Source organism: Triticum dicoccoides, chromosome 1B (assembly GCF_002162155.2).
Source record: "Triticum dicoccoides isolate Atlit2015 ecotype Zavitan chromosome 1B, WEW_v2.0, whole genome shotgun sequence".
NCBI classification, from domain to species: Eukaryota; Viridiplantae; Streptophyta; class Magnoliopsida; order Poales; family Poaceae; genus Triticum; species Triticum dicoccoides.
In genome coordinates, this window is record NC_041381.1 from 411,949,435 (window position 1) to 411,968,095 (window position 18,661).

General features: G+C 45.4%; 1 protein-coding gene across 1 annotated transcript; it reads left to right on the plus strand.

Annotated features, from left to right (window-relative positions):
• Window positions 1-4,953: 4,953 nt before the first annotated feature.
• Window positions 4,954-8,779, plus strand: LOC119338199 (probable protein phosphatase 2C 47). The gene is made up of 5 exons (XM_037610509.1): window positions 4,954-5,110; window positions 5,626-5,798; window positions 5,882-6,079; window positions 6,710-6,915; window positions 7,928-8,779. The coding sequence occupies exons 2-5, from the start codon at window positions 5,649-5,651 to the stop codon at window positions 8,484-8,486; spliced, it is 1,113 nt and encodes a 370-aa protein (XP_037466406.1). The 5' UTR covers window positions 4,954-5,110; window positions 5,626-5,648; the 3' UTR covers window positions 8,487-8,779.
• The last annotated feature ends 9,882 nt before the right edge of the window (window positions 8,780-18,661 follow it).

Consider the following 18,661-nt stretch of genomic DNA (forward strand, 5'->3'; position numbering starts at 1 on the left):
CGGGGGAGGGGGTATTTAAGAGGGGGGGTCCTGGCTTGGGGGAGGGGGCAAAGCGGCGGCGGAGTCCCGGTCGGCCTCGGGGTCCGAGCGGCGGCGGCACGGGGAGCTGGGCCAGCTCGGCTGGGCCTCGGCCTAGTCGGGCACTGGAAACTTTTTTTTTTAATAAATTCCGCTGAAACTAAAAGAAAATTCTAAAAAATAAAATAAAAATCTAAAAATGTCAAAACAAATTTTCACCGTCTAAATAAAATATTTAGAACGAGATGAACATTTTCTTGGCCCTAAAATGCAGTTTTGAGAAACGTGCAATTTTTCCTAAATTTAAATAAAATAGCGAAAAACTCCGAAATAAAAATCTTATTTGATTTTATAATTAAATCTTCAATATTTCTTTATTTTGGGAAAGTGATTTTATTCCCTCTCTCATATTTTTATAACTGAAATAATTGAAGTTAAAATAAATAAAATCAGATGATCCTATTTTCAAAATTTGAGAAAACTCAAATATGAAAATAACGAAATCCCCAACTCTCTCCGTGGGTCCTTGAGTTGCGTAAAATTTCTAGGACCAAAACAAAAGTAAATAAAATATGATATGCAATGATGATCTAGTGTATAACATTCCAAATTGAAAATTTAGGATGTTAGAAAGTAGTGTCCTCAAAATCTTGTGGGTCTTTAGCTGGGCCGGCTCATTATGGTCGGCGAAATTTTGTGGGCCTTTAGCTAGGCCGGCCCATTATGGTCCGCAAAATCTTGTGGGCCTTTAGCTGGGCCGGCCCATTATGGTCCGCTAAATCTTATGGGCCTTTAGCTGGGCCGGCCTATTATGGTCCACAAAATCTTGTGGGCCTTTAGTTGGGCTGACCCATTTAATCTTTATGGGCCACTTTTGGGCCGGTCCACGTGTCAACATATCATAGGCACATCTCGCCCATTGGATGAGTGACACCTGTGCCAACGCGGAGCTGACACGTGGTTCCGTCGGCCAATGAGAATTTTACACGTGGAAAATTGACATTGGTCGTGGCTGTTAGCGGGTTATCGGATCCAAAACCGGACCCGATAGCTTAACGGCGTCCCGTTACGTCGGATGCCACGTGTCGATCACCCTTGACGAAAGCACTTCTATGACGCGTGATTTATCATCATGAAAGTGGACACTTTCGTGATGATAATTTTGGTAATGTCATGGAACACTTCTACGACAGCACAGGTATGGCTATCTTGATTCTATCATAAAATCGTCATGGATGTACATGCATGACAGAAAACATGACCTACTATGACAAACATGTATCATCACGGAAGTGTATTTTTTTGTAGTGTGGTATTGGCCTCAATTTCAGCAGGTCATCTTCCACACTTACCAATGCTTTTTCAAATTCTAATTGGGCAGGATGTCTGGATGACAGAAGTTCCACCGGTGGATTTGAAGTGTTTTTTGGTCCAAATCTAATTTCCTGGTGTGCCCGGAAACAGGTACTGTCTCCAGGTCCAGCACAGAAGCTGAGTACAAGGCTTTGGCTAATGCTACAGCCGAAATTATATGGGTACGGTCTATTTTGAAAGAACTTGGTGTAAAAAGCAAGCCAGCTCCATGTCTGTGGTGTGATAATATGGGAGCCACTTACCTATATGCTAATCCAGTGTTTAATGCCAGGTCCAAACATATTGAAATTGATTTCCACTTTGTCAGAGAACGAGTGGCCCAGAAACAATTTTAGATTCGGTTTGTGCATTCCAAAGATCATATCGCAGACAGATTCACAAAGGCATTACCTACCAGAAGCTTTGAAGATTTCAAGCATAATCTCAACTTGATAAAGTTGTGATTAAAGGGGAGTGTTAAACATAGCTAACGTGACAGCCTAGGAGTTACATTACTTGTGCATTGTATCAGGTAGTTAGAGAGGATATTCATCTTGTAACCATTGTCCTTATCTCTATCCTTTCTTCTCTCTCAAGATTGTAATCTCCAACTGTATGCACTATCCCAGGAAGGTGCCTGGTCTATAAACACGTAACAACGCCCCTCACGATGAGGTTAGACGCTTTCGCCTAACGCACAGAGTGATCTATGGCGGCGAGCGCCATCCTTTTTTTGTACGCCAGCAGATGCGCTGCATGACCACGGGATCGTGATGGCATGGTCGAACTCAAGTCCCACCCCTTTTTGTGTGTCTGCCGCTGGCGAGTGCGCCAACATGAACTGTGTGGTGTTATTTTTGAAGCCGGCATTGTATGCCGGTGCTGGCATGGTGTCGGCATGAGACATGGCCGCTGACATAATCTATGGCCGCGGATCTTTTTTAAAAATTACGTGCAGACATGAAATGGGTCGGCGTTGGGCGCACTGCGACCCAAATTTAAAACAGGACGAAGGGCGGCCGGCCGACCCAAACGAACAAAAAACGAACAAAATCGCCGTCTGTTTGGGTCGGGCCGTTGGAGTTGCTCTTATCTTCCTCCGGGAAATGGTATGGAGGAAAAGAATGGCCGAGGCTTGATCAGTTGATCTCCTCCCACTTGGTTAGGTCGGTGACAGAGACTTAAAATCTAGGTAAAGACGGAAGCAGTTCAACCTGGACACTCTACTTGCAGCATGGGTCGGCCAACCATTGTTTGTAGTCCCGTAAACAAGACGTGAACCATTTCCATGCAACCAAAAACGAAACAGTAAGAACCAAAACACCCATCTTCGCTCTCCGTCGTCGCATCCGCCGCTTTCACCTGCAGCAAAGCAAAGCATATATCAGCAAAGCAAAGTACATGGAGGGAGGGAGAGTCCGGCCAGGCAATAGGAAGCCGACAGGGGGCGGAGGCGGGGAAAGAGGGCAGAAAGCGATCCGCTAAAAGGGTGATCGACAAACACGGCGTTCAATTGGATGGTGGAGTGGATGACGCTGCTGTTTCGGGCCAGGCACATGGATCACGCATCCAGGATCCCCTTCGTCCGGGAGCGGCCTCCGGTCCCAATCCCGTTGCCGTCGCCGTCGGACGCCGTGCGTACCGACTGACATGAGGGGTTCTTGCCCCTTTACACGCCAGCTGGGAGGGGCCAGCCCACCCGCAACCAAAACGCACGCAGCTGCTGCATGCGGCGCTTCTCCTGTCCTGACATGGATGGTTGCGGAACAGATCGGCTTCCAATTGCGTTCATTGTTTGATGCAGATTAAACACAGCTTTTCGCTGTGGCTGGGTAGGATTTTACACATCGGCAGGCATCCACACCGGCACCGGCACGGCGCGAAGTCGGATGCTAGGGACAGGGCAGGCCATCGTGGACGGGATATTTTATTGTAGTGGTAGGTTCGAAGTGGAACAACGCCGTGTATGTAGAATGGATCGATCTCACCCTCAAAAGCATGCGTAGCGTGGCTTCCACTCTCGGATTGTTTTTTCCGCATTCTTTTACACCAGCGAGACAAAAACAACATCTTGTAATTTGGTATATACTTCCTCCGTAAACTAATATAAGAGTGTTTAGATTACTATTTTAGTGATCTAAACGCTCTTATATTAGTTTACAGAGGGAGTACTCCCTAGTGAACCAACGTTCGTTGTTAGAAGGACAGTGGTATCCCCAACCCAGTATGATTTATGTCCTAGTGTTTGCATTATTTCTGAATTTATTTCTGAATTTATTTTTGAATTTATTTTTGAATTTATTTCAGAATTTTTGGCAATGCGCATTCAGTGGAAGGAGATGTTTCCGTCGACTACGAGCCGCATGTGGTGACTTCATCACTCTCAAGATGATATGATGGCTCAGTCTCTCGAAGATGCTCATAGGGGTAGAGTCTGAGTGTATGTTAATAGGGATAAGTGTATGTGCGTATATATATGACCGTCTGCGCCTGTAATGTGTTCTAAAAAAAATGGTACTCCCTTGATCCATTAGTGTAAATAATTCTCTTATATTGTAGGGCGGAGGCAGTACTTGTTTCGCTGCACATGCTCTTGAGCGTAGGTCGATTGAGTAGTCTACCGTCTCGTGACTGTCCTTGAACCTTCGCCATGAGCGTTTCGAAACCGACTAGGTTTCCTCGCCTTGGCGTCGTCGTCAGCGATACCTTATTGCCATGGACGCACGGTGGATCTCGCTCCTTGTCAACTGGAGGGCTCCTACTTCATTTTTAGGTGTTTTTAGGGTTTTTTGGGTTTATGTCCTGCTCAAAAAGATGAGGCGACGACGTCTTTCTGGAGATGAAATAAGGTTCCCCGGGCTAGCCCATGTTCTGGCCGTGCGTCTAGCGTTGTCGAAGGGTGTGTGTGGAGATTTCTCTTCGACGGATCTCCTGTAATTCGTTTCTATGAATCTGCTTGGATTGTTTTTTGTCTGTCTGAGTTCGTGTGTCTACGTGTTAGATTTTTTTTAATATATCTTTCTCTTAATCGATGATGACTGACATTCTGATGCGTTGACCTTAGCATGACGACTGGCTGACTATCTAGTACAACAAAGGTTTGCTCGATTTCAATAAGAGAGATATGATGACGGCGGTATGCCTTCATCTCATTCCCGTGCTTGTACGACATGGATGTAATTTCTTCTGCTCATTGTGTTTTTTTAACGCCATGACGTTTGGTGAATAATACAAGTTTCATGATTTAAAAGGAAAATATTTTTCTGGGGAAGCAGTAGGATCACACACAGGTTTCAGTTTCCCAATCTCGATAAGAAGCAGTGGTGGCAGTAGAGACAAAGAAAAATCTAAGACAGCAGGGAAAGGGGCGAAAAGGTCCAAGCAGACAAGCAGTAGACGGGCATTATTTTATGCACGCAGAAAGAAAGCGAGGGAAGGACGGGACGGACGGGCGGACCCGACAGAGACACGGAATGCACACCGGAGCCGCACCCCACCCACATCCAGCCGCGCACAGCTGCGCCGCAGATGGGATCACACGAACCATCTCGCCCGCCCGCCCGCCCCCAAGACCAGCCCCCTCTCCCTCCTCGCCCCGCCCCCGTCCCCAAATCCGCCACGAGCTCCTCCTCCCCCCCTCACGGCCTCCTGCACGCTCCTCCCCCATCGTCGCCACCAGCTCCTCCTCCTACGCCGGCGCATCGCACCGTGCGGCTTCGCCCACAGCCCTTCTCCGGTGGTGAGCGCCCCTCCCTGCCTCTGCCTCGCACCTCCCTGATCTGATATGCGCTGTCCGCAACTCTGCATCTTCGGTTCGTTCGTCCGTACGTCCTGATGGAAGGACGGATTCCTCGCGGTCGTTGGGATAAAATCGGATCGTTCTTGGTCGGCTGTCCGGGGAGGAGGGATTTGTGTTGCTCGTCTGTGCCCGCGGAGGCGGAGGCCCCGCCGGGGCGGCGGAAATGGCGCCGTTCCGGGCGCGGCTATTGGTTCCAATCATTGCACGGGCGGGAGGGAAGCGGATTTCAATTCTTTCCTGTTATTGATGCCATGCGTGGTTCCTTTTTTTCGCTCGATTAGATATTATTGTGGCGGCGTAATTGGTACGGCTCCAATCATGGCCGATCGGAAGGACTGTTTTTAATCTCTCAGCAATCCGAAAATGTTCCTCGTCTCTAATCGTTCCCCGCTTTCAGGAGCGGAAAGTTGCATCTTTTTTTCTTCCTCAAATGCTTTCGTTTCCTGTACCAACAGAGTAGCCAAGAGCCCCAGACATCATGAGCGGAGGCGTCGAGCCGGAGACCCCACCCAGTAGCGGCGGCAGCGCCACCGGTAGCCCCATGGCCCGGAAGCCGCCGCGTCACCAGCTCACGGCCATACGCCACTGCGCCAGCAGTGCGCGCATCGCCGCGGCCTCCACAGACTTGGTAACCACACTGACTATCCCCTCCAGCTCATTGCCTGGCCATTTCCTCAAACTACTATGTGTTTCTCTTTTGTTTTCTTGCAGGGCTTGGATTCGGGGACACTGAGCTTGATCTCACCAGCAGACATCCGTCCCAGCTTCCTGCCGGTCTTCCGGTCTGGGAGCTGCGCCAATATCGGTCCAAAGTCCTACATGGAGGACGAGCATGTTTGCATCGACAGCCTCATCGAGCACCTCGGAATGCTTACTCCTGCTATCCCTGCACCGGGCGCTTTCTATGGGGTGAGTTGGGTTACAGTTACCATAAATTTCGCTCCGGCGGTTCCTCGCTGTTCTTGTCCCATTAACTGTTTGACAATGCATGTGCTCATTATGAATTAATGATTTAGTCTGGTGTGACTTCTCTGTGATAATAATGCCACCCATTCTGACTTATGTGTAGCACTAATGCTGCGATAATAGCTTCTAGATGTGTTCATTTCTCAACTTGGAAATGCATGATTACGTCGGTTGTGGACGTATGATGGTGGAAATGATTGTACTAGTGTGGTTGAATGATTGCGTTGAGGCGAATCAGTTCATTATAAGATGCTTGTAGTTTCATTTCTTATTTGCTAGTACAATGGAAACCTCTGCCAACAAAAAGTATCTTTCTTGAATCATGCTTTTAACAGAAGGAGAAATAGTTCTTTGTAAACAGTAAGAGCTGTATTGTGGATTGAAATTCTACAGTTTTTTATGCTAAACTGGGCCCTGTATTCAATTAAAGAAAAACCACGCCTTGCATATGAACCGTGTCTCCTGGTTCTTGAGTGCAGTAATTATTCGTTTTATAGGGGATCTTTTTGTGGCACTTGACTTTACATAGCACAACCAATGTTTAGTAATACATTTTCTTGACATGATTTGCAGGTCTTTGATGGTCATGGTGGTACAGATGCAGTCTGTTTCGTTCGGAAGAACTTACTGAAGTTCATAATCGAAGATGGTCACTTCCCCAACAGCATGGAGAAAGCAATCAGAAGTGCATTTGTAAAGGCTGATCACGCGATTGCGGATTCCCTTTCTCTTGACCGCAATTCAGGGACCACAGCATTGACGGCCCTTATTTTTGGCAGGTAAGTTACTAAGTTTTGGTGCTAGTACCAAAACTTTTAATTTTACTGACAAGGCATCCTAAGAAGACACCTGTCAATGTTATTGCACTCCCTCTGGTTGGGTTTACCTGTCAATGTTATTGTGCTCCCTCCGGTTGGGTTTATAAGTCGGGTACGGGTACTGGTCTTCAATTTCCCTAAAGAAACATGTGTTAAATGCCACAAAAAATATATCTTTAGATTTGTCGTCAATGAAGTTTCTAAATATATTGTTTTGTGGCATATAACACATATTTTATTAGTAAACTGAAGACCTAAAAATCCATGCCTGACTTATAAAACCAACCGGAGGGAGTATATCAAATGTTTCTCCAGTTTGTAATAATGTTTTCCATTCATTGTATAATATTGCAAGGAATTAAATCAAAACAGTTTCTTGACATAGAAAAGAAACTGATTTGAAGCTGGGTATTGTGTTATTCTTGGTTAGAAGAACTCACTGGGTTGTTGGTTAGGCATTTTTGCGACTTCAGTGGTTAATAATTGAACACCATTCCTTCCTATTTTCGAAATTATAGAGGCTACTTCATATCCTTTATATCGGACAGTTACTTCACATTTATTGCTTCAACCCCCAATGTCTCAACCGAACACAAGGTTCTTTGCTGTACCAAGCTGTCCTCTGGGCCTCCTTGCCTTTATTCTATACCCCTATATAGTGTGTGAATAACTTTGAAAGTTGGTCGTTGGATGAAGCCAATCCGACGGTACAAAGATGGCAAATCCGAGCACTACTTGCCGTTGGATATGATCTACATTCCACCAGATTTTGCCACATGTAGAATCTAGAAAACTCCACATGTAGAAGCATAATGCACAAACCACCAGAATCTCATGCGTGCAATGCACGTGTACCTTACTAGTAGTTTTAGTTGACACATTACCAGAGTAGAACCTGTATTGTGTTTGCAATCTTTAGATTGGTTATTTGCATCTTATGATATACTCTCATCCACCTCATTCAATGGTACAGGACATTGCTTGTTGCAAATGCAGGAGATTGTCGAGCTGTGTTAGGAAAGCGAGGACGAGCTGTTGAGCTGTCAAAAGATCACAAACCCAGCTGCAAGAGTGAAAAGCTCAGGATTGAGAACCTTGGTGGCATAGTCTTCGATGGCTATCTCAATGGTCAGCTATCTGTAGCAAGGGCAATCGGTGATTGGCACGTCAAAGGTTCCAAAGGGTCTATAAGCCCTCTCACTCCAGAACCTGAATTTCAGGAGGTTAGACTCACCGAGGAAGACGAGTTCTTGATAATAGGATGTGATGGCCTTTGGGATGTGATGACCAGCCAATGTGCGGTGTCGATGGTACGGAAAGAGCTGATGGCTCACAATGATCCGGAAAGGTGCTCAAGAGAACTTGTTCAGGAAGCGCTCAGACGAGACACTTGCGACAACCTAACTGCGGTGGTTGTATGCTTCTCAGCAGACCCACCCCCTCAAATTGAGATCCCAAGATTCCGGGTACGGAGAAGCATTTCGATGGAAGGGTTGCATATGCTAAAGGGTGCTCTCGACAGTAATGCCTGACCTCCCTCCCGAAACATGTCTTCCTCCCTCGCGTAACCCTTTTGTTGTATGATCTTATATTATTTGTTGTTGTTCCTTGAAAGTTTTGCCCAGGTCTCGCCACTATAGGTCCCCGGAATAAGTTGTGTAGAATCATGTTCCAAATTTTGTTGAGGTGTAGGCTAATCATTTTGCGAAGGCAATGCTCTGTTTGTACCGGCTAGCGTTCGATTGTCCAGAGTGTAATTGGGCAATGCCCGGCATTCTTATTCTGGTACAAATGACAGTTATTATAGCTGATCAATTTTGCTCTACTCCGGAGTTATACTGGTCTAAATTATGAACTCACTCTTATCCCTCACATGATAAATGAGATCATATTTACGTTGATAAACCCGACAGAGAAATGAACTTTGAATCCTTGCTCTATATACTCCCTCCGTTCCTAAATACTCCCTCTGTTTCAAAATAGATGACTCAACTTTAGTACAAATTTCGTACAAAGTTGGATCATCTATTTTGGAAGAGTGGGAGTATTTGTCTTTCTAGAGATTTCAACAAGTGACTACATATGGAGCAAAATGAATGAATCTACACTCTAAAATATGGCTATATACATCCGTATGTGGTACTCTATTTGAAATCTCTAAAAAGACAAGTATTTAGAAATTGAGGGAGTAGTATTCTCTGATGGTAGCATTGTAAGTTCAAGTCCAACGATGCCGTGCACATAGCTTGCATAAATTCTTGGGAAGATAGTACTGTAGTAGTACGAAGCTCACTGATGGACCCATGACTTAACATGGATCTACTCAAAGTTGCAAATATTTTCTTGTATTGCAACACTTCCACTGACTCCTCTGCTTGCAGCTTGCCTGCGATGCCGCTTGTGTGGCTGCACAACGTTGATCATGTGCGACGAATTTGATCATTTCTGGGATTATTTTTCCTGAACTGCATTGATTTTTTTTTTTGATTTTTTTTGCGGAAAATCTGCATTGATTTTGGAACTTTAAAAACCATGTAATCCCTGGTTCCATCTTGAGGTCTCACTCGACGCAGTGTTGCAGAAGTCCACTCTGTTCTTTTTGTTTGGGTGCTCGTTTACATTTTAGAAAGAATCGGAATTTTGTTATAGGGGAGAAAGAATCGGAATAAGGGATCGAATTTTGTTATAGGCGGGCTCGATTGGAACATGGGCTTCCCTGACCAGATTCTTCACACCTTAAGTGCAGCCTCTCACCGGAGTAAAAGTGGGAGCAACTAATTAACGAGTTTTCCTTCGGCACGTTTTTAGCCATTCGCCACGTGTCGCGCACTGCGCGCTTTCTTCGGATATTTTTTTTCTCACGCGTTTTCGGCTGTTAAACTGTTTTTTCTCGGTTTTATTCGACGTTTTGGTTTTCCAACGGTCTTTCTTAGCTTTTCGATAAAAACAATTTGAAAATTTATTTTTTTTGCATGAAAAACGCATTTTTTCCCCTTTCGTGAGAGTCGCGGTTTTGTTTTCGCGAGAGGCACGGTTTTGCTTTCGCGAGAGTCACGGCCGTGCCTCTCGGAAACATGTTTTTTTTGTTTTTTTCCTTTCGCGAGAGTCACGGTTTTGCTTTCGCGAGAGGCACGGTTGTGCTTTAGAGCATCTCCAGTCGCGCCCCCAACAGGCCCTTCCCATGCATTTTTTCCGCGCCGGCGCCGAAAAAACGGTCTTGTCGCGCCCCCAGGACGTCGAATTCCGCCAGCTCGGGCAGTTTTTACGCCCGACGATCGCAGGCAGAACCCGGCGCACTGGGGGGCGCTCGGGGGCTCCGGCGCAAGGGAAAAGTGCACCCGGGGCCACATGCCAGGTAAAAAGTCAAGCCACCCGTCCAGATTCGCCTCCGACCCCCCGCACTCGGCCGCCACCCTGCACCACCCTGCCGATCCCGGCGCCTTCCACCGCCCACCACAGCTAGATAGATCATTCCCCGCTGGAAAAAAGAAGAGCTTTCGCCGAGGCAGCCTCTCCACCACCGTCCGGGCAACTTTTCCGGCGTTCCGATCGTGCAGGGCCTGTACACCGGCGGGTTTGCGCCCACCTCGCGGTGTTTGCCCGGCCCGACGATGGACTCCGAAGATGAGGAGGCGCTCGCGGTGTTGCTGGAGGAGGGAGCCGAAGCCGACGTCCAGGAGCAGGAGCATCTCATGGTGCTCGCCGCCCTCGCCGGCCTGCTCGCGAGCAGTGAAAAGCCGCACGCGAGGTGGCTCGACGCCTGGGCGGGTGAAAGGGAAGAACCGGCACCGTCTAGAAGGCTACTGCATGCACTACTCGGACTACTTCACCGACGCTCCATTGCACGGTGAGAAAACATTTCAGCGCCGTTATCGGATGAGCCAAAAGCTTTTCCTCAGGATTGTGAATTCCATCTGGGAGTTTGACAGCGACTTCAAGTGCAAGATGGATTGCACCGACACACTTGGATTCACCTTTATCCAGAAGTGCACGACAGCTATGAGGATGCTTGCATACGGAGCTCCCGGTGATTCACTCAACGACTATGGGCGCATGGCCAAGTCCACCACCATTGAGTGTTTCTACAAGTTCTATAGGACAGTGGTGGCAGTTTTTGGACCGCAATACTTGGGAACAGCCAATGTGGAAGACACTGCCCGGATCCTAGCATAGAATGCAGGAAGAGGATTTCCTGGGATGCTTGGAAGCATCGACTGCACGCATTGAAAATGGAAGAACTGTCCGTTTGCTTGGGAAGGGTTGTACAAAGGCGCCAAAGGCGGTTACAGTGTGGTACTCGAGGCAGTGGCCACACACGACCTCTGGATTTGGCACTCTTTTTTTAGGATGCCAGGAACTCACAATGACATCAACGTCCTGCAGTGCTCCCCTGTCTTTGCCAAACTTGTTGAAGGTCATTCTCCTCCGGTGAACTTCGAGGTCAATGGGAGGCAGTACAACAAGGGGTACTATCTAGCTGATGGCATCTATCCGAGATGGTCGACATTTGTGAAGACTATCTCAAACCCTGTGCCAGGAGGCAAGAATGCCTTCTTTGCGAAGGTTCAAGAGGCTTGCAGGAAGGATGTCAAGCGGGCATTTGGTGTGCTCCAATCTCGATTTGCTGTTGTCCGATTCCATGCTCAGACCTGGTCGAAAGATCAAATGTGGGAGATCATGACTTGTTGTGTCATGTTACACAACATGATCACTGAGAGCGAGCAGGAAGAGCCAGTGTTTGACACGGAACCATATTACAAGCAGGGTCCTCTTTCCCAAGTTGATCACCAGCTACCGGCAACATGGACTGACTACCTCAATATGCGTCAGGAGATCCGAGTCCCACAGGTGCATCAAGAACCACAACATGATCTGGTGGAGCACCTATGGAGGCTCAAGGGCAGGCCGGGGCGACGCGGGGGGAATGACGTGTGATGAAACTTGAGTTTTTATTTGTTAAACTATATAATTTGTATTGAAGTATTTGTTGAACTATTTGATTTATATGATGAAACACACCGAAACACGCCGAACTATGTGATGAACTAATTGATTTCTATTTGCATGCGAAAATTAACGCCGAAACACGCTGAACCGCGCCGAATATGGGTCGATTCACGCAGATATCGGGCCGTTTTTGGACATAATTGGACCGAATAATGGCCCGAAATCGGCGCTTGGGGGCGACCTGGGGGCGACGGTTGGGCGCCCAACCGGCCCCAGCGCCGAGTATGCCGCCGGCTCACCCCTAGGCCGCTCTTTTTCGGCGCCCTGGGGGCCGAACAGCAAGAGTCACGGACGTGCCTCTTGAAAACGGGAAAAAAATGTGTTTTTTGTTTTTTTTTTCATTTTGCGAGAGTCACGGTTTTGCTTCCACGAGAGGCAGGGTTGTGCTTTCGCGAGAGCCACTGCCGTACCTCTCGAAAACGGGAACAAAACATGTTTTCTGTTTTTTTCCGCGAGAGTCACGGTTTTGCTTCCGCGGGAGGCACGGTTGTGCTTTCACGAGAGTCACGGCCGTGCCTCCCCGGAAACGAAAAAAAATGCATTTTTTTCTTTCACGAGAGTCACAGTTTTGCTTCCGCGAGAGGCACAGTTGTGATTTCGTGAGAAGGGAAAAGACCTATGCTCCCAGTTTGTTTTTTTTTTGTGAAAAAAGATCGTCAAAACCTATCAATATGGGATCTAGTTTTGAAGATCTCGACGCGAGGAATTCAACGGTGAAAACGGTTCGAGATTTGGCAGCACAGTTTAAAAGATAAAACGTTTTGAATAAACTGATCTACGAAAAAAGAGAAAACTCTCAGGTTGCGACAAGTCAGCCCCTACTTGTCGCAACCTGAGGAGGTTGGAGTGATCTTTGCAACGAGTACTCCTAAACTAGTATTTCAGAGTAAAGTATGTTAATTCGCGTGCTTCTGACGCACTTTTTAGTCCCCGAACCGTAGAACAATTACCATAGAGCAATTCTTCTACGGTTATTTTTATTACTATAAACCCATTGAACGACAAGAGAGTTTTGGGTCCTGATCCTCGGAAGCTCATAGTGTAATACGATTAGGCCGACCAATTTGGCGCACTGTAGCGACAACACACAGTAGCAATCATTTTTATTCAATTTTAACATAAAAATGAAAATATGATTTTTTTTAATCCTTGGTCATTTTTTACAACACAAACATCTTTTTGAATATGTGAACCAAATTTTAAAACAGAAAATTTTCATGAAATTCCAAAAAAAATGAAAATGTCAGCTTTTTTGAAAATCCTCAAACAATTATTTTTGCGGGAATTGTCTAACATTTTTTAATCTATGTTTTTTAAATGAAAACTTTTTTGGAAGTCCAAAAACAATATTTGGAACATGATTCAATAAAATCCGATTTTTTCTATAAATTCCATTTTTTAAAAGCGTACATTTTTTAAATGGACTTTTTTTAAGTGAAAAAGTAAAAATGAAAATGATACCAAAGAAAATCAGTAAAAGAAACAAGGACGAAAGAAAATAACCAAAAAAAACCGAACCTGAATTAGTCTTACGGAAAGTTCCTATAAGCGGGTTTGTGTAGAGCGCGAAACTGCTAAATGGGTCATCCCAAATCTCTGTCGCTCGGTCGCTCACTTGTGCGAAGCCTCGACTACTTGATGAAGTGTGTGAGTGCATCTAGTGCCACCCCTAGTTGGCTTTGGAGTATTGACGACAAAGTTGATTGAGGGACTAATGCGTTTGTGAGAATTGCAGGATAACGCAGGTAGTGTCCCTTACTGATTCGGTTTACCTACCGGAGATGACCCCTAAAAATGTATGAAGACATTGAAGACAATGGTGGTATGAGAAGATATTCATATTGAAGACTATGACATGAGAAGACATTACGTGAAGACAATGGAGCGCGAAGACTGTGTGGTTTCGTCGTTTCCTTTCTTCTTTGTTGAGTCATAGGAACCACCGTACTGTTAAGTGGGGTTCAAGTGAAATAAGTCAGAGTGACTGAAGTGATGCTCAACCCAAATCCTATGTCTTTGAGCGAAGACAATGAGAGCAAATCTTATCCAGAGTTGGATGAGTCAGCTTTGCTTGTAGCCCAAGTAAAGTTGCCGTGTGTGTTTGAAATCTGACCGTTGGAACACCTGTCAGTTCCTTAGTGACCCAGGGTCATTTTGGACAAATCAGGTCGGGTTGCCTGGTGGCTATAAATAGCCCACCCCCTACACCATAAATTGGTGGCTGCTCAGAGTTTGTATACGGCTTTTGTCGTTTGAGAGCAACACACCTCGAAGCATTTGAGAGAGAGAAATCCTTGCGAGGACAAAGCCCAAACACCCAGAGCCAAAGAGTGTTAGGCATCACTGAAGTCTTTCTGTCTGTGTGACCTGAAGACTTATTACACTTGAGGACTGTGTATCCTCCAGCCGGTTAGGCGTCTCGTTCTGAGCATCCAAGAGTCATTGTGGATTGCCGAGTGAACGAAGTCTGTGAAGGTTTGGAAGTCTCCCTTGAAGACTTACCAGAGTGATTGGGCGAGGACTAAGTGACCTTAGCTCAAGGGGAATAAGGTGAAGACATGGTCTTCTGAGTTAAATCTTAGCGTCCCTAACCAGACGTATAGTTGTCACAGCAACTGGAACTTGTCCAACAAATCCTGTGTCCTCAACAAGCAACTGGTTCTATCTCTTCCCTCCTTTACTTTGAGTTTGTCTTCGTGAAGTCATTGCTTATTGTTTTATCCGATTGACTTCATTGCTTGACTACTATTGTTGATTGGCTTCATACTATCTTCCATCCTGATCCTACTACCTAGCTGCTATTAATCTTCAAACGTTAATGCTATTGCATACTTGATTATGGCTTGCTTGTTGTAGTTTATCTTCCGCTGCATATCAATTAGGTTGTTTCTATCATTTGTCCTCGAAACTCTCATGTTTTGAAGACTTCCTAAAAATCGCCTATTCACCCCCCCTCTAGTTGATAACTAGCACTTTTAATTGGTATCAGAGCAAGGTACTCCCTTGTTCTGTGTGATTCGGTTTAACCACCTGGAGTTTCAGCTATGTCGACTATAGGATTGAGGAATGTATCTTGCCCCACTTTTGACGGTCATGAGTATCTTCGGTGGAAAGCCATGATGAAGAAGCGACTCATGGCTATGGACAGCGAACTGTGGACCATCACCGAGATTGGTCTCACCGGTCTATGCAAGATGGCAGAGGCTGATGACATTCGTAAGTACACTCTACTGAACCTCACTGCGAAGGATGTCATCTGCTCCTGCCTGTCCCGAAATCAGTTCAGGAACGTCATGCACCTCAATCACGCGAAGCTAATCTGGGACCGACTTGCTGAGGTCTATGATAGTCTTCTTAATCGTCATGATCCTTGGCTTGATGACTACAAGGAGTCCCTTAAAGAGATGACCTTTCCACCTGAACCGTCTTCATCTTCACCATGCCTCATGGCAGGGGGTGCTAAGGTAACTGAATGATATCTTTCTGAAACTAGTGATGATGAATCAGGTGATGAGTTTGGCCCCAGCTATGTCAAACTTGCTTCCCTTGCCACTAAACAACAAAGAATCTTGGAAAAGGTTCAAGACATGCTTAGTAAGACCGATGATATGTTGGGTGAAGAAATGGATCAGTCAAAAGTTTTGGCTGATAGTCTTTAGAGACTTCATGCTAAGTTTGACGCCCTTCAAGATCAACATAATGCTCTCTCGTCTGATCATGAGAAGCTTTCTTCTGAATGTCTTCAAAAAAAGCTAGACCTTGAAAAGATAAGAGTGGATTATGAAGATCTTCAGAAGGAGCAAGATTCATTCCTTGCTCAACACATCAGCGTTACTCAGGATGGATTCGAACCACCATGTTTAAAATGCATTGAGCGTGATAACGTTACATCTGTTGCTGAATGTTCCACTGCTGCTGCTGTTTCATTGTCTTCAACTACTGATGTGGTTACTAACCCCTCTGCGGAGGATACCACTAGTATTGCTGATGAAAATGCTAGGTTGAAGACATTGCTTGAAACAGGGATGTACAAAAGTTTGAAGGGACATCAGACTCTCTGCGATGTCCTCAAAAAGCAGATTCTGAATCGAAACCCTAGGAAAGAGGGTGTTGGGTTCGAGAGGAAAATGAATGCTGATGGTTCCTACTGGAAGCCTGAGCAGTATCCCAAAACCACATGGGTTGCTGCAAAGGAACCTTCAGTGGATCCATCCACTTTATCTGGATTTACCTGTGCTAATCCTATTATTATTGATGAATCCTTTGATGCAAACTATAAACTGTTCAAAAGTCAGAATGGTGAAGTGTTTGCCAGGTATATTGGTACTAACTGCAGGAATGGACCTCCTATGAAGAAGATCTGGGTACCCAAAAGCTGCCTTGAGAATCTTCCAGTGAATGTCATCATGACACCACCAGTGAAGAAGACAAACCCCAGACCAAAGGCATCATATGGTCCAACGGCTACTTGCGAACACATGACTCACTTGAGTCACCCTAACGCCAATGTTTTGTAGGGAAATCATACTCAGACTCATGAATATGAGTGTGTGTCTTCAAATCGATATGTTCATAGAACTAAGAACTTCTCTGCTTATTCACATGAGTATCATTCATCTCCTGCAAGGCTATTTGCTAGGGCTTCAAAGCCGAAATTCTCAGATGCTGCACTTAGACTCATTGCTTCTAAGCCACCCCTGAAAATGTGGGTGGTGAAGAAGAACTAACTCTCTTTTGCAGAATGTGGTCTCCAGCCAGCAATCAATGGCGTCCGATATAATTGCTGGGGACCTAAAACATAAAGGGACGCATGATAAAATGACTTACTATGTATTCCACATATGAATCTCTTGTCTATCATACTGTGTGCTAATCTTGATCTAAACTATGATAATCCATGTGTGTGTAAAATGCTTATGCTTCACAACATACCTTGTGAAGCCTATCCTCCTAACTGCACTGTAGGGCATGTCACCAAAAGCTTCAGAATGGATTATTGACAGTGGATGCACTAATCATATGACTGGTGATCAAAGTCTTCTCATGGACTCAACCTTACGTCCATCAGACAAGAGTAAAATCACATTTGCTGACACTGGTAAAGGCAGAGTATTGGGTCTAGGTAGAGTTGCAATCTCAAGGGATCAACACATGGATAAAGTGATGCTTGTTGAATCGCTTGGATTCAACTTAATGTTTGTCTCAATGCTTTGTGACTTAAACATGATTGTGATATTTGGAAAATATCGTTGCCTTGTACTAATGGAATCTGACAAATCTCTAGTCTTTGAAGGGTATAGGAAAGGTGATCTATACATGGTAGATTTCTCAGCAGGTCCAAAACTTGTCGTATGTCTTCTTGCTAAAGCTTCAGAATGCTGGCTCTGGCATCGAAGGCTGAGGCACGCTGGCATGAGGAACTTGCATACTCTCGTCAAAAAGAAGCATGTCATAGGCATTGAAGGTGTCAAGTTCAAGAAAGATCATCTATGTGGTGCCTGCGAAGCTGGAAAGATGACAAGGGCCAAGCATCCCTCGAAGACAATCATGACAACATCTCAACCCTTCGAGCTGCTTCACATGGACTTATTTGGACCTACCCACTACTCCACCCTCACAACAACGGCGTGTATGGCTTCGTCATTGTTGATGACTACTCAAGATACACATGGGTGCACATAATTCTCTACAAGACTGAAGTACAAGATGTCTTCAGACGATTCGCCAATCGAGCAATGAACAACTATGGTGTCAAGATCAAGCATATCAGAAGTGATAACGGAACTGAATTCAAGAACACCGGGCTTGATCTTTATCTGGATACAATGGGAATCACTCATGAATTTTCAGCTCCATACACACCTCAGCAAAATGGCATTGTAGAGCGCAAGAACAGAACCCTCATCGAGATGGCTCGAACAATGCTTGACGAGTACAAGACACCAAGAAAGTTCTGGCCTGAAGCCATTGATACAGCTTGTCACATCATCAACCGTGTCTACACCCATAAGCTTCTGGGCAAAACATCCTATGAGCTCCTCACTGGCAAGAAGCCAAATGTCAGCTACTTCAGAGTCTTTGGTGCTAGATGTTGGATCAAGGATCCCCATCACAAGTCAAAATTTGAACCCAAAGCTCACGAAGGCTTCATGCTTGGCTATGGAAAGGATTCACACTCTTACAAAGTCTTCAACCTCTTCCACTACAAAATTGTTGAAATAGTGGATGTGCGATTTGATGAAACCAATGGGTCACAAAGAGAAATTCTGCCAAGTACACTTGATGAAGCTCCTTCCTGTGAATCTATCAAGTTGATGGGAACTGGTGAGATCATGCCCTCTGAAGCACAGCCTGAAGAGGAACTTATCATCTCTACACCAAATCAACCTGAAGACAATGCTCAGACCGAAGACAATTCTCCCAATAATGACAATGATCAGCCAGAGCAGAATCTTTGTCCTGTTCATCCTCGTGTTGCAAATGAAGTTCAAATAAAGAAGATTATTGACATCATCAATGCACCTGGTCCGCTCACTCGCTCAAGAGCAACACAACTAGCAAATTTCCATGGGCATTTTTCATTTGTGTCAATATTAGAACCCAAGAAAGTTGCTGAAGCTTTTAGGAACCTGAATGGATTCAAGCCATGCAAGAAGAACTTCAACAGTTCAAGCTGAATAATGTTTGGGAACTTGTCAAG